This window comes from Trichoplax adhaerens, genomic scaffold (genome assembly GCF_000150275.1).
Source record: "Trichoplax adhaerens TRIADscaffold_5 genomic scaffold, whole genome shotgun sequence".
Classification (NCBI taxonomy): Eukaryota; Metazoa; Placozoa; class Uniplacotomia; order Trichoplacea; family Trichoplacidae; genus Trichoplax; species Trichoplax adhaerens.
Genome location: NW_002060947.1, coordinates 800,977 through 824,819, shown reverse-complemented (window position 1 = coordinate 824,819; position 23,843 = coordinate 800,977). Strand labels below are relative to the sequence as shown.

The 23,843-nt window shown below is 34.0% G+C and overlaps 4 protein-coding genes across 4 annotated transcripts; 2 read left to right on the top strand and 2 right to left on the bottom strand.

The window, feature by feature from the left end:
- Window positions 1-2,510: 2,510 nt before the first annotated feature.
- On the top strand, window positions 2,511-3,296 carry TRIADDRAFT_56187 (uncharacterized protein; the record flags this gene model as incomplete). The annotated part of the gene is made up of 2 exons (XM_002112709.1): window positions 2,511-2,808; window positions 2,950-3,296. 2 exons carry the CDS (start codon window positions 2,511-2,513, stop codon window positions 3,294-3,296), a joined length of 645 nt encoding a protein of 214 aa, XP_002112745.1.
- Window positions 3,297-5,117: 1,821 nt separating this feature from the next.
- Window positions 5,118-5,381, bottom strand: TRIADDRAFT_24994 (uncharacterized protein; the record flags this gene model as incomplete). Its single annotated transcript, XM_002112264.1, has 1 exon — window positions 5,118-5,381. The coding sequence occupies one exon, from the start codon at window positions 5,379-5,381 to the stop codon at window positions 5,118-5,120; it is 264 nt and encodes an 87-aa protein (XP_002112300.1).
- A 1,535-nt stretch (window positions 5,382-6,916) lies between these two features.
- On the top strand, window positions 6,917-9,833 carry TRIADDRAFT_24904 (uncharacterized protein; the record flags this gene model as incomplete). Its single annotated transcript, XM_002112708.1, has 7 exons — window positions 6,917-6,974; window positions 8,273-8,381; window positions 8,610-8,715; window positions 8,827-8,912; window positions 9,065-9,172; window positions 9,311-9,486; window positions 9,661-9,833. Coding segments are annotated over 7 exons (816 nt in total), but the record flags the coding sequence as incomplete, so codon positions are not given.
- A 4,661-nt stretch (window positions 9,834-14,494) lies between these two features.
- Window positions 14,495-23,274, bottom strand: TRIADDRAFT_56185 (uncharacterized protein; the record flags this gene model as incomplete). The annotated part of the gene is made up of 22 exons (XM_002112263.1): window positions 14,495-14,664; window positions 14,802-14,878; window positions 15,044-15,243; window positions 15,335-18,690; window positions 18,822-18,922; window positions 19,035-19,221; window positions 19,298-19,423; window positions 19,554-19,665; window positions 19,783-19,857; window positions 20,010-20,147; window positions 20,216-20,466; window positions 20,558-20,703; window positions 20,800-20,910; window positions 21,008-21,162; window positions 21,241-21,354; window positions 21,571-21,616; window positions 22,131-22,387; window positions 22,473-22,533; window positions 22,631-22,749; window positions 22,861-22,900; window positions 22,996-23,139; window positions 23,213-23,274. 22 exons carry the CDS (start codon window positions 23,272-23,274, stop codon window positions 14,495-14,497), a joined length of 6,048 nt encoding a protein of 2,015 aa, XP_002112299.1.
- Window positions 23,275-23,843: the final 569 nt, after the last annotated feature.

Sequence of the window (23,843 nt, the reverse complement as noted above, 5' to 3'; positions counted from 1 at the left end):
CACTGCCCTGGATGATTCTGATAGACTCGATCGATGGATGCCAATTGTACGATTAAAATAGTAATTGATATTTTGTTGACGTTGTACATCTTGCCGTGTATCTCCTCTACCTTTTCCCATAACACAGGACACTTTTTTCATTTCAACTCGACGTAGGCAACCGTACACTATAATGACTATACCCTCCATAAATGTAACCGCAATAAGTTACCTCAATATTATTAATCAGTTTGATGAATTTGTGGAAACATGCAAAAATCGAGGCAGCTTTTGTTTTCCAGTTCCTGCATTCTTTCTGAATTATGTTAATCGATGTTATACAGTAATACACGTGTACTGTATATTGTTCAATATACAATATGGTATTATACTGTACTATTAATGGTTAATTAACGTAGTACTGTATAGGTGTACTTTAGCGCTTTACTCTTCTCATACTCGCATAGGTCAGATTTTCTACTACATCCACATGATTTGTAGTACGCGCAAAAGACTTTCTGGTACACACACAGTCACATGATTATTATCGAGGTGTGGCGAGCTTTCGAAAATATTTGAAAATATTCAACACGGCATAGAAGCTATTGCCTATGCAATTAAACGAAAATGTTAGGAAATTAAGTTTCAAATTTCAAGGGAAAAGGTTGGAAAGTCTCCAAGACTTTCCAACCACGCTGTACGGTACAGTACTGTACGTGTTGCCTTAAATGATGCCTTTCAATTTTGAAGAAATGTTCTCTAAATTTAGCTCAGTGAAAGCTTGAGCAATTAGCTCTGGATATTTTGATTGCCGTATTAAATAATTTTATTTCTGTCAAGTTTCCAATACAAACTTGTTGTGCATTAGTGGAAACTGCAAGACTAATGCTTGAAGTTGGGAAATGCGCTAATGCAATTATCTCACCAAAGACTACCGTATGGATCATAAGCGTACAGATTGTACAGTATACGGTACAATGGCATCTCAATATGTAAAGTTAAGTTAGAAGTATAATGTGCCCACATGTATCCTAGATAATACTGTAGTGCACAATACTTTGCGTACATTAGGAAGTTGTCGAGGAGTGATTTAGCTCCTGTCGATGGTATACAAAGTGTACAGATGTCGACGAAACTAGTCAGCACATGATGATACCGTCAACTGTACACTACTTGCAGACTCTTCACGGAAGGACAAGATTAGGAGCTTGCCATTCTTAATAAAGGGAAATATTTTCATTACACATGCGTATTTGCCTATCGTTTGAGATTAGGGTTTTGCGCATCTTTAGCGTCTGACCGAGAATTTACAGCTATTAGAGGCATGCTAATACGATACTAAGCTTGAACCTAGCGTAATCGTCCAAGCTATTATACAAGTACAGACTACAAAATGATCAGTCGCTGTTGCATGTACGGTCGAGTCGGTCTAACCCTTATAAAAATCACGTCGAAATACTGGTCTAATAAAAAAGATCCTTATTCCAGGAGCGTAGTGATCTCTCTTTACTGTACAGGACTGTACTGGTTGAAAGCTATTTCGCTAGGGCGTAGCCTTTCATTACAGTCGATCTTGCAAATTTTCAAGGCATCGATATTAAATTTGGCTCAGATTCCACATAAACAGATTATTAAAACCTGGAGTCATAAACTCTTAATGTTTCTATTCATTTGGACTACAGTATTAACTTATTTCATTACTTCGGAAATTCTAATACAAACCAACAGTCACTGGTATACAGTATGGACAGTCCGTTCAACCAGTACGCAAGTCACGCCGTAACAGCGGTCTGTACATACAAACACTTCGGGTAAATCAGTAACCATAGAGATGAAGGAAAGGAAAGATGATCGTCCCCTGTAGAAGTTTTATTTTCTTCTTCATTTCTGGAGATGATCGTTGTTTTCATTGGGGCAGTACTCTTTCCTTTGAGTAATCGTGCTATTATTACGTGAGCATATGGATTACAAATTGACGTAAAATTGCGTTGGCTGAGGTGGACCACCCTACCAAATAAAGTTTTGCAATATGTAAGAATGTGTCTGCTCGGTGTAGTGTAACATGCCAAACTACATTGTAGACATTGAACGTAAATATACTCCAAACTTTCTGAAATTTGATTTGCTAGTTCAACAATGACGAGTCTCTTGTTCTCAGGGTCTTGCAAACTATACCATAGAAATTAGACAAATGATTACTTTTCTGAACTGCTCCATGACAACAGTACTATGCGCTGCAGTACTTTATGGGATTGACTGACCGACGTCCACCTAAGTATACAGGACTGTATATATATACAGTGAATGTATAGCAATACAATGACGGGCATTGACAGTGCTGTACCTCTGTGTATCAGTCTCTAGCCTCACATGAGCTAATGAATAATTTCTACTTTTCCAGCTGGTTATTGCAACAAAAAAAATCTCATCCTCGCCGAGTAAAGTAACAGCTAACTTTTCTGCTCTTGTTTTACACAAAACGTTGACAAGTTTTAGTGCTAACAATCTATCAAATGAATACATAAATCACAATGAGTAAAGCTAAGAATTCAAAATATCCTCCTCCTGGAATATGGTATTGGGTATGGGCTGTGTGGGGCTTCTTTAAGACAATCTATATCTGCATCTATTGGCATGCTTTTTATCCTAAAGTTGCGGCTATTAACCGTGTCAAACTGTTGGAAAAGTACAAGCAAGAAACGAAACTTGTCAACACCACCACATGGGATTTTATCAAATTTTTATTCTTTGATATCGATAACTTAGTCGGTACTTCCTTTGAGCCTTTCAATCCAGGAAGAATAAAAGTCGGTCAAGTAGCCCCGGCAGGTAGACTCTACACATTGGAAAATAAAGAAACTGATATACAACAAATTGTCAGCCAATGTACTAAAAATATCCAAGTGCTCAACTTTGGCTCGTATACCTGACCTCCGTTTCGCTACAATACCGAACACTATATGGAATTAGCAAAGAAATATGGTGATCGGGCGAATTTTTTAACTGTATACATTGCCGAAGCCCACCCATCGGACGGTTGGGCGTTAGACTTGTCTAACGATTCTATAGGCGTATGTTATCGTGCACCCAGAAAAGTCGAAGACAGGATATACATTGCCAAGGAGTTTATTAAAAATTATAACTATCCTGTGCCTTTATATGTCGACAGCATCACAGATGATACTTTGAAGACCTACTCATCCATGCCAGAAAGGTTATACATAATTAAGGATGGCAAAGTAGCCTATAAGGGGGGTCCAGGTCCATACTGCTACAGCTTAGAAGAAATGGAAGAGCACCTTCTAAAATTGTTTTAACGCTGGATAGCGATTGCCTAATGTGATGATGTCAAGCGTAAAGGGTAGAAATAGCATTATTAAATGCAACGAAGATTGCATGCAACTTCGAATCATCTGGCAGGTGATTCAATTGGAATACTTTTGCTCCGAAAAACTTATCAAGAAATACGTAATAAACGTATTACATAAAAAACTGATATTGCCCTATTGTATAAGTGTATGTATACAGTACTAAAGAGAACAATCTTTAAATACGTAGGATTTACTGTAATAGTTCTGGTAATCAAAAAGTTGATAAATACGAGTATAAAGCTTAGGATGAACTTTTTAGACTGATAGTTGTAATACAAGTCACAGTGAACTTGTAATAATTAAATTATAGGCTATATCATGTTCTATTTTTATATCACCATGTTTCAGTATCTTAAATTGTAATCTTGTGTTTATATTTCCACTAATTTATTACTGATAATTAATATATGCAGATTTACACATATGTATCAAAGGGCGTTTTAATGAAGCTATCTACCTCACAAACCGATCATCTCTCGGAGGGTAATAGCAGATGTAGTTTTTTGATAAATATTGCATCTTCATGATATTATTATCAATAATTAGATACGTGGAAGATTCGTAAACTCTCATGAAAGCATGAAAGCCTATCTATCTTTAATTTATTTATATATATATATATACATACAAATTTTAGATAATTAGTTGATAGGATCGGATACTGATAGCTTAAGAAGATTCGCAAGTATTCATCAAATGACCTTTCTCGGTGTATGATGCTGTCTATCTCATAACCGATCACTTTCCGGAGAGTAACAGCTGATGTAGTTTTGATAGATAGTAAAATCTTCACGACTTAATGATCTTATCAATTAATTATACTATTGCATATACTCGTATAAAAGATTCATAAATTTCCTTGTTTGAAAAATCTATCTGTATGCTATGCTATATTATTTTTCTCTATTAATACTGACGTCATGTAGAGTAGTAAATCAGTTAATTAATTAATTAAAGGCATGCATTCTCAATTCTCAGTTAACTACGCGACGACAGTAATTCCGTACAGAGTAGCCCTACTGCACAATGACAGTTATACTATTAAGCTGGTGTATAGTATACTGTACAACGTATTGTATGGCCTTCAGACAAACCCTATCAATACGTGAGATATCGAATTTTTTGCACGAGCAGCAGCAGCACTAAATGCATATGCAAAGATATTTATCAATTGCATTACTGATCAGATCAGATTAGAACTATATTATGCACCTATAAGCGTCGATTTCATCCTAGACTTGCCCGGTCAGCAATATTTAGGCACCGTAACGATATTTATACACAGAGCTTTTACAAGTGTGTGCGAAATTGTACACTAGCATCCAGTAAACTCCATGACATCGCATCTGACATTCTACGCGTTCTTGACGAATTCAGTGAGAGATTTCTCAGTGTGCTGTACAGCACTCGAATCTACTGCAACGTATTACAATTTCAGCCAAGAGTCTTGAAAATTTCCACATTGATGCAAAAACGATTTAATTGGATTTGAAAGCATAACTGATTACATACAATATGTGATATAGTATTATTGCATTTATTACAGAAAATATGAAATTTTCGAGCCACTTATGTACCGTAAAAAATAAATATAGTTGTACTTGCCAAACAAGCAGAAGAGTGTACGTGCAGTAGAATAGGAATTGAAATATGGTACTGCAATGTAGTAATTGAGCTCAAATAATACCTAGCTAGCAATTATAATTCAATGATGGAATGACGTTAGCCCAATACCGGTATAAGCTGCAGGCAAATAGTGACCTTCGGTTAATTGCTCGACATCCTTTTCATTTTATCGGCGAACCTATTAGCTAGCATCAAATTGGAATCTATGTAACGTTCAACGCAATTCATTAGGCAATTTTCAGTTTTAGAATCGAGTTTGGCAGAGGGTTTGTCTATGCAGGCATCCCAGCAAAGATCGGTAAAACTATGTATTTGACTTTGAAATCGCGCTTTGGCTTGCTCTACTTCTAAAGCCCTACGAATTTCAGGATCAAGACCTTCAGCGTCAGCCCCACCGAATGACATATTGGTTTATTGTAACTAAAGTTTGAAAGGAAAATTGCCTAAATTTTTCAGGAACCAAATTCACCTACAGCATGAGATACAAATCCTAAAGTTACTTATTTTACTCATGTAATAAATATTCGTATAGTTTCGAAAATAAAAGGCAGCACTTGTGAGCAAATAGCCATTAAGCTATGTCTCGTTACGAGGAAAACCAAGGGCTAGTCGTAAAGCGACTCAGCATGTAATCTGCTCCTAGCGAGAGAAAGCTACATAAAATGATTATAACAACTGCCGGTAATACAGGAATCTAAGCGTCTGTAATGCGCTACAGTATTAGTCCAATTCATTTTTAATTTAAATTTTATTTTAGTAATGGTTATTATCATAACTAAATTTAAAAACTTTTTGTAGCAAACTGGCATCTGCTGCATAACTACACACACTGTTAATCATCAACTTTAAGCTCAATCCATTACCTATCCTGTATTTGTATACTTTCTACATACACTACTTATTAATTTCCATACAAATATTAAACTGATTAAATCGTATTTCACTTTATAGCTACTTTTAACTGCGAAAATGGATTCCAAGTCAACCCAAACGAGGAAATGCAGCAACTGAATGGTACGTACGATACCACACTTAAACGTCAGAAGTGCAAGTAAAAAGATGGGATTCAGAGATGGCTTAAATCGAGTTGCACAGGCTACGAAGCAAAGCCATACAATCTACTACATACCAAGACACAATAACTTCGTTGATTGTCGTCAGGATTGGATTACAGTAGTTAGTTTTCAAGTTCTGTCCTAAAATCGCTGTCCTAAGGCAGCACAGCAGAGGCACGTTGAAGAAGGAACTATCCTCTATGCTGGAGCTGTAGAGCACAATTATCACGTGGCTCCGATACTGACTGCGCAAGCCTAAACTGGATACAAAAGCAGAAGTCTAATGATGGTACCAGTACTGTACTGACATCGCCGACATGCGCATACTCACGAAGAGCTGAAATTTGTATCACGGTCAAGTACTGAGCCATCAACGCTGCAAAGCGACCAAACCGACTGCTAGGTCAAGCTCCATTTAGCTGGAATCTTGGACGTAAATTATTTATATTTTCCGATTGATGGAATACAATCAAGCTGTGACATTCTAGTCCTCGATTGGGGAGATGCTGATGCCAAGGTTATCCTTTGTACTAATCTCATGCAATGTCGCTCGATGAGGATTTTACACCGCCCTTTCGATCGGTTTTTAAATATTACAAACGTCGTCAACCACCACCTGATTTGTCAGCTGTAATTGATTTCCACTCTACAAAATCACATCTATCCAATCCGTCTGTTAGGGTTAACGTAAGTAATAGAGTCGTTTATGACGTGATCTAGATCAGGGTCAGTTTGCATATTTTGCAGCTTAGCTTGAAATACAAATGCAATAATGAATCAATGGTACCAATCCGTTCAACCATGGGACTGATATTTATTTGTTTTATTGACTGTTAGGAATACCCACTGCCTGTACCAAATGCAGCAACAGACGCTCAATGCAGGAATGTTGGGCTCAAACCTATTACTCAGTGGCAATGCTATACCATCGAGAAGTTTCCAGGTTGATCACTTCTTATATTAATATCGACTGATTTCTACGATACTAATTCGGTACTCATACATTGGAATTGTAAAGTATACGAGCGTGTTACAGTTTTTACAGGTAGCAAAGTGTATGTTAACAATACTATGGCATAGAGCAAATACGCGTCCGTATAGTATAGAAAATGATTGCTATAGTTGATAAAGTTGATACAATTATTCACTATTAGCAGGTGTGCTAGAATGCTATAGTGATCATGGACGAGCAGTTTGAAGAATAATATTGCTTTATCGCCAACATTAATTTTTATTCTACAGTGCATTAGTATACGAAGCATCGAACGCGAATTCGAATGATATAAGAATGAATTCTGTACGCCCCAAATGAAGAAGACATTAAAGATATTCATTAAGAAGTTTCGTATAGTTTTGTAAATCAGGATTACTGTTGTTATGGCTTAACGTTACGGCCAGTTATTAATCGAATCCAAATCTGGCACTCTATATCGAAATTAACCTTAAATAGGAGTACCCCAAATTTGTAAACAGCTATATGAATCACATCATACACATTGGTACAGGTAGCTTGAAAAATCCCCATCACCCACCCACCTATTAAAAAGACACTGTAGACTTCTATACCTTTAGCCAATTATTACTCCACTTATTGGCAGCAAAATTCTCTATAGGTATGGCCATGTTGTAAGTACATACGTTACTCGCACCTAGAATGCTAAGTTGACACTACGCATTACCACAAAGTATGACTTACCGGGATATTACTGTATGCAACGCAAATTACAGCACAACCTAAAGTTCGCATAATACTAGATTTAGATTCTAAAATCTATGTCTCGTCCTTTCCTTGCTATGATACGCCAAGCTACTATCGTAATTATGATACGTATTTTTAAAGTGATTGATTCTATTACAATGTAATGTTTGTTAAGTCTGTCTTACAGATAGGACTGTAATCAATGTTGCTCGGTATATGTCCATAATAAAGCTACTTACACGTATAACTTAATAACAAAAAACCAAGATGAAGCTATTTATCATAGAATCTAAAATTTTACTAGCTTGAGATGACAGAAGTTTCGCATATAAAACGATTTTGGAACTTACAGTTGATTACAAATGCCACGAGATAATTCTAATCTAGGCTTATTACGCAGCTTTTCATAAAATAAAATTAAAAAACTAGCCTACAAAATTAAATGCTGAGTCAGACAATGCAATAGCTAAAAAGACTATAAAATTGTTACCATAGTTTGAAATATTTCGTTCTTGTAACTATTATAATTATCTATCGAATAGGATTTATATATATACGCAATCCTTTCCTAAATTGCGGACAGCGTTATTGGATTAAACGTTGCTTAAAAAATTTTCATACCTATCCAAGTAAGACAAATTTAGATGCCCAGTATTCGTTTGGTGTAGATGAGAACTTGTGGAATATTAGCCATTATTGCTGGTATGTAAAATAGAAGATAGTCATGTGTCCTTTATGCTTTCTCATTTGCCTCTGTTACATATCATGGCTTTTCGTCTCTTGTTTCAATTCTAAGGCAGATTAAATAGAAGTAATTATAATTATTATTGAAGAGATGATCTCGAAAGTTCAATGTTGCCTTTTGCCTTTTTACAACAGTGGTAACAGTACTAAAGGCAAGGAGGTCGTAACTAAACATAGAAATGACTTAATGGATAAGTTAAGATGGACAACCTTAGGATATCATTATGACTGGAGTACAAAAGTAAGTTAAATGTTTATCTTGGATCTGTAATGTTATCGGCTATATTCACTTACGATTTGTTTCATAAGTATATCATACCGTTACACCCGTTCCTTCTTTCTAATCGCTTAGGAATACTATCACAACAGAAAGAGTGAATTTCCAACAGATCTTGCTGAACTTACCAAATTACTAGCAGCAACTGTAGGGTTTCCTTTGTGCGTTGATATATTATTATTATTACTATATAATTTTTTCACCTTATCTCATTTGCAATTATTAGAAATAATAATTAATCAATCTGATATCATTTTGTCATTTCACTGAGCTTTGGGGTTTTTTGACTATAAATTAAATTTACTATATATAGATTTTCTCCTGAAGCTGCAATTATAAATTACTACAAGCTTGATTCTACTCTAAGCGGCCATACCGATCACTCCGAATTTGATTTTACTGCCCCTCTATTTTCTATCAGGTAAGATATTCTACATTTTATTCATAACTTGTTATAGTTATCTATGCTAATGGCTAACTAACTCACTATCTGAACAGCCACTATTTTTAATACTAGTGTAAGTATTTATATGTATAATATCTTCAATATGTCACATAGTTTTGGACAAAAAGCAATCTTTCTTTTGGGTGGTCGGACAACTTCGGTGACTCCCGTTGCTATGTATATTGAAAGTGGTGATATCTGCATTATGTCAGGGGAATCGCGATTAGCTTATCATGCTGTGCCTAGAATTATTTTAGAAGAGAGAAATTCTTGCAGTAACCTACAGGATAGTTTACAGTGCGAATGTGGACATACAATTAATTATTTTGATTACCCTTGTTGCGAAGATTGCCGATTACAAAATGTATTGAAAAATTCAGACTATAGTAATGTAGTTGCAAGCGATCAATTGATGGAAATTAATAGCTCAGATGCAACCAGCACAATTTTATCAGACAGAATAGACAATTATACCTCACCTGTGTTAAGTTTAAATCATGATTGTAACAGTTTACAAACTTTGTGGACGTCATTCAACAATTACCTATTGGGTGGACGTATTAACATGAACGTTCGACAAGTACTACCAGTGAATGGCAAATTTCCTATTAAAGTAGCCTCATTACCGCAAGTGTGACACTCTCCTGGAAGTAAATAATGACATACAGTATTTCAGCAGTTGGTTCTACTTTGATGCATTATCGATCCATTATGGAAGAATCCGAATGCTGCATGGTAACTAGCCCAAATCAAGATAACTATTACATTAGTAGCTTTAAACAAATATAGAAACTGTGTTGATACAAATCCACTGAATAATATCCTTACATTGAAGAATAATCTTGCCATGGGTATTACATTTAATGTTAACATCATGTGGCATATTAACTTAAATATCAATTATAATTATTGTTTATACGAAATATGAAGACTATTTGACTAGTATCAAATGCAAGATGTTGAAAGATTCCATATAGTAATGCACTGTATCCTGATAATATATATTTATATATATAATTAGCTAATAGAAAGAGACTATCAATGTATCGGCCATTGCATACTGGCCCAATTTTTAACGTTTGATTTTTAAGTTTACTGCTCTACTGTTGTGAAGACTGGGGATTAAGATATTGAAATCGATTTTTAGTTCTGTCTATCGTACTTATTAATTACTGAGTAACATGGGTCATATTGTATACATTTTACCAAACTGCTATTAGAATATAGTTTCATGCATGAGGCAAATTTTTAGATTGGCTTACTGATCGAAGTTTAATATATTTGATTCATTTTTGATGATAACAGTATATATCAATTTTTATCAGCCGTTACGATGGCTTTCTTGAAATGTATAATGTGCAATTTTACCAGAATTTTACTCTTAATATAGACTTTATAATAAGATTTTTGATGCGTATGGAAACATAACTATCTTCCTTCGCAGATTAGTATGAATTTAGGAATCGAATTGATTAGTCGATTATTTTATTATAATGGGTATTAACATGCTGTACTATTGTGATATTACCATTACTTAAGATATTTGTATCCTCAATTTAATTTGGTAAATATAATATTTATTCCAAATTTCATTATATTTTGATAGCCAATATATCTAATACTATTTTGACTATCCGTCAATCAGTATCTGTAATAGTGTCATTGCTTAATACGTTACACCCTTAATTTATTTAATAAATATATCATCTGTTACATAAAAAATTTAAGATATTCTGATAGCTAGTTAATTTTTGCAGCATTATTCATATTCACTAATACGTAATTTAAATCACTCAATCAATTTCATTCAATAATCTGGAAATTGGAATTAAACGATTTACTTCCATAGTGTCTTAAAAATATCAAAACCAAGTAGTTTATTGATTAATATCGTATTATACATATATACTTGCATACATAGTGTTCATTCGCGGGATTGCCATATCTATTCGTAGATACAGTATATGAGAGTAGCTATCGCTATCCCGAGATGCCCCAGCAATCTTAGCAATTGCAGCCAGGCAATAAGCACGAAATACTTGGATGAGAGCAAGAACGGATTTAACGATATCTAAATGCCTTTTATTTGAGTTTCCTGTATAAAAAAGTTGATCTAAGGCTAAAAACTGGAGATTATTATTTCATTAAGCTATCTGCCGAGCTTAAGGGAATTGATATTGGACCCCAACCCATAAATTTTTACATTATTTGGTATAAACCACATGTAAGACGGATTTTGTTTGGTCATATTATAAAGCTTAAACAGTCAATTTAGCCACCCCATAGCGTTTGTTACCTTCCTGTTTTACTTTTTATTATTCAAGAGTAGTTAGACTACCAAGATGTGTTAAAATGGACGATTCTTTTGTGCTAATCTACAGTGAAGATGTATGGATAAATGTTATGACTCACACTGGGCATTGGATACAATAATTGAAAAGATGGACAGGAATTGTTCTATTAGATACTTTTAGAGAAGTATCAAGGTTTAGCTACATTACGAGTCATATTATTTATGTTGGAGATTGGTCTGTGTGCTATTATTTTGTTTTATGGTATAGAAATATAAATGATGGCTATAATCTGTTTTTCTATATTGACTTTATTGCTATCTGCAACGATAATACTTATTCTTGGTTTACTACGGCGATTGTAAAATTTTTGTTCGATTATATTGTTATATAATTCAAAAGATCTTTATGTAGTCTACGTTTAATACTATTCCAGCTTAGGTATCGTTAAATTATTAAGGCGCTGTTGGCTAAATTATTGTAATGGGGAATGTAAGCATTTTACTTGATCATCATTATTACAGTATGCTAGCTTGAGTTAATTATTAATTGACATTGCTGACAACATTAAAGCAAAATTGACGACAGTTCTATTCGTTGTAAGATAGAAAATAAATTGTAATTTCATATAATAGATTAACAACTTACCCGCGAAAAAAATATCAATATATTAACGGCATACGCAGGAGAACAGTGATGACCTCACTAATGGCGCCATGTGAACAATATTACGGTCGTATAATACAATACTGATTGCTATCACGGTGAAGCTAGATTGTCTTTATCTTGGATTATCTATGATTAGAGGAATGAAAGAAGATAGAAATCAATGCCAAGAGAAATAAGGCTTGTATAGAATGCATATTAGATGTAGAATGAATAATAATATTCCTTTAATTTCAGTTAATGCTAGTGTCTTACCTACTACATGGATTAATTTTACGATGTCATTCACCAATTTAAGATTTTATCTGAGTAGTTGGCGATGAAATATCAATGTTCCATTGATAAAGAGACAATTCTTGTAAATGATGGCAGCTATTAGAATTTCAAATTAGAGAATCATCAAGATTTTCTTTGCACAGAGAGGGTGCCATAGTACCGTAGTCAGATAAGCAATCATCTTAAAATAATGGGTACACGATAAATATACCGCAAAAACCACTTATCGGTATATAATCAAACATGGCCGTTTTGTATTGCAATTATATTTTCCGAATGAACCAATTGGTCAAGATACAGCACTTTTACTTATTATATTGATATCTTACTTGGCAATTTTAATTAAAATGCATTGCGTAATCAAATTCGCTTACAAGATTGTACGTTAGATCTTTCGTATTCGCATTAAACAGCCTTAACTTTTTTACCTACAGTATATTAATCGAAGTAAATATTGTGTGCGGCTAGCATCTCCGTATAATTTTTAGTTAATTAGGGTGACTGCCATAGAATTTTTTGATCATAATAACCCTAGGATAAGCTGTATAATTTCTTGCGATCATTTGCGATGGTATTAGTAACTACTTTATTTTGCTATCAGTAATAGAAAAACAGTATAGGTTGCAACATCTTCACCACAAGCAAATCTAAATTTAATATTTAATAATTTAATAAATCTAAAATTTAATATTTACCTACTCCCAGCTTATTAGACCCGAATTTAGGTTGGATAGTTATATTAACTCAATCATCGGTCTATGTTCACTACAATCTATTACTAAATATTGATATTCAAATTTTTTAAAATGCAGGATGTTTAACGAATAAGTTACAGAAAAAATAGCTTATGTTACTAAATTTTAGGCTGAAATCGCTGTTAAAAGTTCTATGCGCATTTATATAACTTAATTATTCTTCACTTCAATTAAAGTTAAAATTCTAGAGAACAGCAATACAATTAAATCTGTAACTGCAACAAAATTGGGTTAAAATTCTTGGTTGATAAAAACAGCAATTATACGCAGTTCCCATTATCGGCCCTTTTAATTACATTGAAAGAATAAACTTGATTACACAAGATAGATGTAATGCGATTTAAGCATCTTTTCATTAAGTATTCTTGTTCCTTATTTATCTACAGAATCTTTAAAATAATACACGTATAATGTTTAAAATCTCGCCGTCTAAAGCATTCAATCGCTGGCGTCGTCTATGATGGAGCAAATTTATCGATATTCGTATCATGCAAGTAGAAATTACATCTTACGGATAGTCTTAATTTTAGAACGATACAGTAATATTCGCATTGAAATAAATATTATCGTTGTAATGCACTAATTTTAAACCTTCTATCTCATTCGCAATATGCTTGTTTGAAGACAAGATGTGAGTAAAAAACTAATAGCTTAATCAATGATTGAAAAGTTACACCACTTAAGCTTATGATAGGGTTGTTGTTCTATTGTACATGCATCTTCATGAGATATGCAAAGCAAAGTAAATAGTAGCCGCTAACAACACACCAAAAATGCCGTAGTTTATGAACCCATTAATCAGCTGTCGATAGCTAAAATGTAGTATACCAATATTTTAATTTCAATAATATACAATTGTAAATAATTGAAATGCGCCGTAACTATATTAAATGATATCTTAAAATACAGTATACATATACCTACTTTCTCTTCTTTGGTAGTATATATATATATATTTATGTACATACATGCATACAAATTTTTGTAATGGTAGCTTACACTACTCCGTAGAACAAAACAATTCACTTTTAGTAAATCAACTGATAAATAAGCCCATTCCTGATGCAAAATTCTATACAATGAACTGCTAAATATCTACAGTATATTAAATGTACATCTTTGATAGCTAGATATGTGAATATAAAACCTGCAAGTGAAATCGAGATGCTATGTAGCAGTGGCATGCAATGCATATATTGCCAAAGTATAACATAGCAATCATACATTTTTAGCAAAGAGATTAGTATTATCCCATTAGTAAAAGATTTAATACGTTCAAGAAAGCCGTAAAGTAATCTCACTGAAGGTAACTAATTAAACACTTTACTTTCATGGAACACCTCAGAGGTGTTACTATAATTGCACAATATTTCATGTTTCAAGTCATTAAGCTGAGGTAAAATTTCTAACAATAATCCTTTAATTGGTGTGTAACATGTTCTTAATACTTCTTCTGCATAGTCTTGTATTGCAATTACACCTAAAGTATTATAGTCATAAGAATTCATTTTGTTATTAAATGTTACTAGACACAAACCCTAAAAATGTTACAAAACCTCAAATAGAGAATTCTATAGTACGTTGAGTGTACGCTACCGTGTTTAGTCTTTGTTATACTTTTGAAATATATGGTCAATAAAATATTAATATCTTCTTTATCATCTTTTCCAAATACATCGCCAGACCATTTACGCCTAATTGGATTAAAGCAAGACATATAATATAAGCTATCGAAAGTCATCTTACATGTGAGCCATGATTTTTAACTATACTAACGTTGATTAGTTGTGTAAATTTAGATAAGCAACAATTTATTCCGATGCCAATCATCGTATGCGCTACTATAGCGGATTCATTACCTGCTATTATGTAACAATCGAAGAGCTTCCTGGAAGCTTTCCTCCACAAGACATTCCTGAATATTACTTATTGCCTTTTGTTTTACGTTAGAGGTTTCACTCCAAAAGCTACTAGGACTGCTGGTTCGATCACTAGGTTTATTCTTGACATCAATTAGACTTGTACGACACTTCTCGATATCCTCAGTAATGTTTACGATCTAGCAAATTTTTCAGGCATTAAGATAATTACGGTCTATTTTAATTAAAGTCTTATTAACAAATAATAGCATGGATACGTAAATATTATACCTTAGAGCTTTTCGAAATTGCCATGGACAATTCTCTTATATTTTTATTGTAATTTTCCAATAGTAGTATTATTGTAAAAGCTGCCTGATACAAATCTCCATATAATTGAATCCGGGATTCCTGCACTCTTTTAAGGATAACGGTTTCACATATGTCTTCTGTTGCCGTAATATCATACAATTCCTCCCATAACTTATCAGTAAGATTACAGATATTTTTACAGTAGTTGTGTAGTTCGATAATATGAAACGCGTGCTCTTGCATTAAGCCAGTTTCGGTTAAACTTTCCCAATCGGTGTAGACAAAAGGAATTTCAACCTGATACAGCAGTTGAGATACGTGACTTAATTTAACGACAATACCCTGAAACTCATCTAACTGAGTAATTTCACGGCTCTTGTCTGTCAAACGCTGATATGTGGAAATGATGCTATTAAAAGTTTTTATAAAAATCTCATGCGTACATGAGAGTTTGCTATTAATCCTTTTAGATAATACAGCCGAAGCATGAATTTGCCACATTTCAGATAGTTCTTTCATGCCTCCATCTGATGCTGATGAGCCACGTTTATATGTTTCTTCGCTTGCTATTCCAATACTTGATTCAAGACTTGACATGGAAATATGACTGCCAGCTTTATGAGTGACTAATTTGCAACTATCTTGGCTAATTTCCGTACCGCTTTCAGATAATTTTTCCATCCTATTATCACTAATAGCAACTTCAACATCACATTTTTGATCAACAACTAATTCCGGAATATCGCCAGTGTGAGGACCAGGCAAAACCGATAATTCTTCTGATTCTACTTTAAAGTTAATATCAATGCTTTTAACAGATTCTTCATCGTCAATAGTACTTTGTGATTCTTCATCTGAGGATTCGTACATTTCTTTGCAGATCGAAGCCAATTCCGATAAATCTTTACGCAGGTTGATTTCTTCTTGTGTAGTTGAAATAATTGATTCCGCTGATGGAGAGTGTAACACACTCACACTAGCCCAATTAAATAAGGGAGAATTAGCCTGTTCATTTACTTTGTATTCATCATCAAGAAAGTCGAAATCAGTTACAACACCAATCAGGCTCCTTCTGCGAAAATCTGAATTTTTATGAGTAACTTCGTCCATGATCAATCCTTCATCTGAAGAACTCTTTTCAATAGTTTGACGTCGATCGAACGCTTGCATGCTGCTGGTAGAGCTAAATACAATCGACTGATACGAATTTTTAATTAATGCTGATTTATTACCGCATGTGCTCGTTAGCAAACGTAAACAATTTCGTGTCCTATTTTGTGCGGCACACATTTTCTCAATCTCAAGTTCGTCATCTTCGTCATTTTCGGATGATATAGGGCTATGGATCAGGTTTACTGGGTACGATGTATTGCTAAATCCAATAATTTTTGTACTAGATAAATCGTAGTTAAAGCTTAAGGTAGGTCCGGGCAATTCTCTTTTTACCATTCCACCAAAAGTGTCTAATCGCCATAGTGCACGAGGTTCATTACTATCTTGTGGAGAATTGACAGAAGATTTCGCAACAACCAATCTTATTATATCTAACGCTTCCGACCAATGTGAGCCTGTTAAGGAACGGCAAATCGTGCGAATAAGTTCACCACCCCACTGCTGTACGTCTGAAGATAATATATCAATATGCTTAACATAAGACTGAAGAACTAGCAGATGTTCTCTCCGTACATTATCAGGGCAAAACTCTAGAACTTCCAGTAAAAAAGTTAATATAGTTGTTAGTAAATCGGGATAAGCGTCGTTAATATATTTGCACACAGCTGATAGCCAAACTTGACATGGTTGGGGGTACTTTTTGTCAATGTACATTTTAAGTAAAGTAGCAACGTTATTTAAATTACGACTTTTTTCACATGTTGATCCAAAACTTTGCGCACATGATATACAAAAATCATCAGGGCTATCAAAATTTTGGATTAAATAAGGTAGCACCGCAATCATACTGAGCGGTAAGGCAATACGCTGCGATGGGTCAATTATTCGATAATCGTTGTCAGGTATTAACCAACATAACAATTGTAATGTTGATGTAACAATGGACGGAATCGTTAAACCTTTCAACAATAAGGCATGTAATCCAGGATAGTTTGTCCATTCCATCTGATTTAATATGATTTCTAAATTAGCATAAAATTGTACTTTGCAAAATCGTAGCGACTTGAATAACTTATTTATGATTCTGAGTGACACAAGAAACTCGTGCTCGTAGTCTGACTCTAGCAAGCATACACAAGACCAAAAGATTCTCGCAAGTAAATCTCGAGATTCTTCGCTTAATAACAGGCTTAATTCATCTTCTGTAATCAGATTATCATCTGTATGATTATTCCCATGACGATCCGCTTTACTTTCAGAATTGCCTTTTGCTACATCATCGTAATTTACTTGTCTACTTACGTCGCCAGAAATTACATCGAAAGTTTCATCATTACAAAATTCATCAATTTTTAATTCTTCAGTAATTGATGATATTGATTCACTTCGGGAGCCAGATTTCGTATGAACATTAATAATTGAATTACCTGATATGCTGCTTGTATTTCGTTGTCGAATTTTACTTCTTTGGCTACCAGCATACATTTCCGCAGTAGAGTTTTTCCTCTTCTTCTGGAAGTTGTTAGTATCTGTTTTTAGTCGGCCTAATTTTTCATCAATAGCTTTTTTTAAGGGTGATAAACGCATATCAATAGCACTTTCTAAAGTTAACAAAATTTCCAATACATAGCCTTGAACATCTTCATTAAGATCAGTCGCCGTATCGCACAAACGCGATAGTATGTCTGAAAATGCCGGCCAATTAAGAGGTGGACACAGAAGTCGCAAAACCTGAAATGAACGACCAGCGTAATGACGTGACGAGCAAGATGTTGCCCACTGTAAAGCAACTTGTATCCAATTTTCTTTCAATTCTTTACAGGACTGCAATACGGAGGCTGCATCGATGATGCTCTTTACAAAATTTTCTAAAGAGTCAATACTTTTGATAGACATATTTCTTGGAGTGACTTCTTCGCATTGCCATAACGGTTTATGGCCACTCAATAGTAGCAATTCAATTAATTTCTCTATTTTATTGAATTCCCTCGTCGACAAAGAATCAACGTCAGCAATTAATGTTTCTCCAGTTGTTAGCTTTCGACCTTTGCGTAACCGTTTTATGACTTCCGATGGTGAATCTAAAACGTCTGTACTAAACGGATGTATCCCCACAAAAGTATCAATGTCCAACAAGTGATCTTGGTAGGAAATAAGTATCAAAAGCCTAATTAAGAGGCATTTACAATGATCATGAACTACTTGGTGTACGTGATCCATTCCTATCAAATATCAAAATAATTCCATCAACAAAAGCCTAATAACTATTTCTAAATACCAATCAATGCAAGTATTCTATGTAAAGTTTTCATGACATGTTGTATAGGCGAAAGAGTGACTACCTATATCTTACCAAGACAAATAACATGCAGTAATAGTGGCATGTGGATATGACTATCGAACGTTACTCGATTTAACAGTAATTCAGATATGAGCATTAAGGAAAAATAGCACCTACGGATTCAAGTATATAAGTAGTCGCGATTAGTCAATGTTTAAAAAAAATCTTTGGAAAAGTTCTAGACCTTCGATCGTAATTACATATCATGGAAAACGTCTAATTTACCTGAAATGACCGATCGTAGACTTGTCAGCAGAAAATAACTCATACAGTGGTGCATGAGTCAAGAGATCACTCGGAGTAGGTAATGGTACTGGTTTACCATTACCGTTACGGATTGATAGAGACCAGCTTTTAGCCCACGTCAGAAATTCTTCCTTTACAGTTGATGTATCACTAGAAAATTCCGTCTCTATTTATAGCGATATTACTCACTGATTAGTGCTGAAATTATTTACATAATATTTCAATATAACTTTTCGACATACCATATTTTCCATCTCTGTGAATAGTACGATAAAATCCATCTTCACTAGGATTAGTTACATTGACGAAATCGGAAACTGATGAATGCTTTCTCTTCTTAGTATGATCTGCTCCGTCTGATGTGGTATCTAAAATATGAACATGCACATACAACACTTCTTAATAAATCGATATGATCAATGGCGCCTTTTAAAATACTGCTGTCTGTACGATGCGAACTAAGACTATACATTAATACTATTTCGCCAAACGACTTACTTTGATTGCTAGTATTTACTGTCGGATCTAAACATTTCGCCTTTACCAGAAAGGCCAATTGTTTTCCGGTACTATCGCTGCTATCGAACGAATAAGCTAAATTTTCCACAAGCTATTAACAAATTATGTAGGTGTCAACATACTTCAATGCTTATTCACTTACAGTTATATGACTTAAGAAAATATTACAAAATTGAATTAATACAGACAATTAAAAATAAAATCTTACTCTTAAATCCTGAAATAATTCTTCAATTACGCGATCAGGCATTCGCTCACCGATATACATTATAACTGTTTTTATCTAATTGAATATAAGTATAAATAATGATAAAAAGTTTTTACCGTAAAACAAGAGTGCATATGGCTATCTGCCAAAATTTGAATTTCTAATCTACAAATTACTAGTAATATTAGTAAGTAAGATTACCATAATATCAATATCTTATAGAGTACCTGAGCTAATAAACTGTTACTAAGACCAGCTCCGGCCAAAATACAAAAGAAATTTTTTATAACTCTTAAATTTCCATTCCAGGCATCACATAGGGCACACCATAAGTTAGCTAATTCTCTAGCATAGTCGTCTGAATACTAAAATAAATTAAAACAATACTGATTACATTAATGTTTACGGCATAACTTCATTGCCAAATTGTTACCTTGCAGGTTATATGAAATAGATTGCATACTACCACTTCTGTAGCAGTTACAGAACCCCATCCTTCCCCTTGCAATCGTCCACGTGCTTGGAGAAACTCATCTAGGTTAACATCGCATATCATTTCGGTATTACTAGTGACATGACTACTGGCGGCATTGTCTATAAGTTCAATGTTTTGCATCCAAGGAAGCATGTTTATAAATAAACGTCGCTTTTCTGTTACATTTTTCCTTAGGCTAACGCACATTTCTATTGAAAATTACGTTATCAAAAATCTCTATTTAATATCAGCTTACAATCCATAAGAAAGAACGAAAATAGTAACTTCATGATATGTTACCTGAAAACATTGGTATGGTAAACTCCGGATATAACTTCGCAAGAGTAGCAGACAGATCTACTTCTGGCTTTAAAGTTATTAATGCAAATTGACTTGATGAAAAGACATTTAATCCAGTGCTTTCTCGATATATACTTAAATACCGTCTGCGGATAACATTGCATTATTTTAGCATCATTTAACAATAGTAGTACAAGATACATTACGAGAATATAATTATTCAACGATAAATAGCGACTGACTTATCTAATACGTGTAGCATCCGAACTGCGCATCCTCGCGATTCTTGATCGGTATCCATTGCTTTAAAGAGGATAACATTTAATGTCCGTATCAATCGAAGGGGATAATTCCTAAAAGACATTTACCATATTACTATGCTATTACAGTTTGGAAGAATACATTTATAGCTAGAAAAAAGGTAAGGTAATCATTGAAAATGAAAAATACCTTCTCGAAAAAATGTTTAAAAACGCGCGAAACAAGCCACAGGAAGCTAACGGCGATGCCGTCAAGCATTTATTGCTTATCCAATCCAAGAAATAATGACAGGTCTCGTTATAAGCTAAAAGTAATTCAACAGTTCTACAACCAATGCCATAAATCTAAAATATTTGACACAACAGGTTTGATTACATACCAGATATATTGTAAAATTAAAATACTGATATGTAATACTCAACCTTGCGATTACTCTTGCATTCAATTATAGAGTCTAGCCACTCATACAGGTATCCATTTTCTTCAATTCCTTTAGGATCGAAAACTGGACCGCAGCACGCAATAGCGGACATACCCTACAAAGGACCAGTTTATAGATGTAACATAATTCTTATCCCACATAGTAGTATTAAGCAGGAAAAATTAGCAAGAAAATCTGTTCTTTTATGTCTTCGTAAATAACCGTAAACTAAAATGAATTACTTATGAAACAATAGTATCTTACACCCTGCCATTATAATTATTGTATCATTTGTTGTTGGTTAATCTCGATACTTAGTACAACATACTACCTCTAATGCTGACAACATAACGTCCTTAGGTGGATTGCGACATTGTCTGAATTATAAAATTTGATGGATTAAATAATTCATCGGTAAATCATAGTTACTATAGCTGAACTTCACTTGCCTGAAATCACTAAATTTCTCGCTTAAATAATGCGTAAACTCTTCACAGCACGATGCACAAAGAAGAAATAGATTTCGTCGCATATCGTGGGTAAGCAAATTAGGCCTACAATTATCTTGGTAATTTATAAGTGTGACTGTTAAAATCCAGTTTATGAATCCGTAAATTATTTACTGTTAAATAGAATTTATTTATCGTATCAAGAACGTTATTAATCAAATTTCGTAAGAAAATGCATTTACTGTTAAATAGAATTAAGTAACATACCTGGAACGTTATTAATCAAATTTCGTAAGAAATTGCAAAAATGTAAACGCAAGTCCCAAGCAGAAGCTGCATCATTAGAGCTCTCTAAATCTAGATGGCACCTGTTTTACAGAAAAACGATATTACCTTACATAGGAAGAATAGTTAACAATCATACTATAATCAGTTTACAAACCTTGTGGTTTCAATGTAGTCTACAAATATCATATTTAGACCAGTATTCTTGTCCACAGTAAAGTTACTATTATGTAAAGCGTGTATTATTAAATTTAGTAGTACAGCAGCAATAAATATAGCTTTTGGAAGTCCTTCAATGATGTTAAATAGCTCAATCTCATACTTTGGAACGAAACAGCTGTTTTCAGCGGCAATTTCAAATATCTTGACAAATTTGATGCGTATGGGGTCTCTTTTACGGCGCTTACGAACAGACTATAAAATACGTGATTCCTCATTAACTATTAGGTTAATAGAACAACTGCTAATAGCTTATAGAATACGTCAGCGACAAACTAACTTCAGCTTTTTGCTTATCAACGCGTTCTTTCAACATTATTGAAATCTCGCTCGACAACAATCTACGAATACGAGTTAAAAGGTAAATTTTAGGATTACGATGTAAAAGTTAATCGAAACAATAACCGTGCGTCTTCTTTACAATTGTGCATATCTTACTTGAAAGTAGCAGCATTACAGTGCCCTAAAGCGGAAATAGCAGCATCTGATACTGCCTCTGAATCGTGCCTCAATAAAGATAGTACCGTTTTAAGATATGCTTGAATTGGATCATTGCTCTAGCAGGTAGCGTACCCAATTTAAAAGGTTAGAACGAGGACGAAATTTTAGTCACTTCAGTTCAGTTACTAAGTATTTGAATTAACCCTATATAAATTAACGGTGCATACTTTTAAATTTTCAGATTTTTCACCCAATTCGATGGATACCCTGTCAGTATTACAATTTAAGCAGATGTTATAAATATTTTGGGTTGACATTAATACTCATGATACATATTAAATGTACTTCAACAACATACTCACCCGTACACCTGGTCAGAAAGACACTGATTATTAGGATTTAAGATGCTATGAGTACAACAAGCACATGACAACATCAGATAATACTGGAGCAATAAGAAATCATTTTTGGTAGGTAGTCCAGCGGTTACTGACGGCTTCTTTAGGCTAAGTAACATGAGCAAGATATTACTAAATATTATTTGATCGAGCAAAAACGTGCTTATTCACGAAATCTTACCTTGGATCAATTAAATGACTCAAGCACTGCGTTCTTGTCTGCAAAATTAGCCATGCATACATGGAGGCAGTACAACAATGCTTCGGAAGATTATGCTGATGAAACAATCCTAACAAAAAAGAAATCCAAGGCGAAGTACTGATTGCACCCCGTCGAATACTTTGATCGTTTGTGATTGCTTCTAACATTTCATTTTCTTTTATAGGATACTGAGTAGCTTTAGTAAAAGGTTGATCCTCTGACTGGAAAGGATCATTTGATATAAGCGATACAGCTTTTTCAGATAGCCATTGCAGGTCAAATTTCAATAATAGAGCATTTATATTTATATTTTCCTACATTAAAAAATATATGCAAGGGCTTTAATACAGCTAAAGAATAAGACACGGTAATTTATTAATATCAAGATAATACTTTATCGATTCCAGGTATGTTGGCAACATATTTTTCAAAAACGCTAGGTCCAATATTATCAATAAACTGGATTACCGGTTGCTCACTAATCTAAATATCAAAAGACGACGGTATCATGTCGAAAATTATTTACATTGGATAAATACTTTTCTTAAACAAAACTCTGCAAACCTTTAAAATATTGTGCTTGCCAGCTATTTCAATAACACTGCGTATT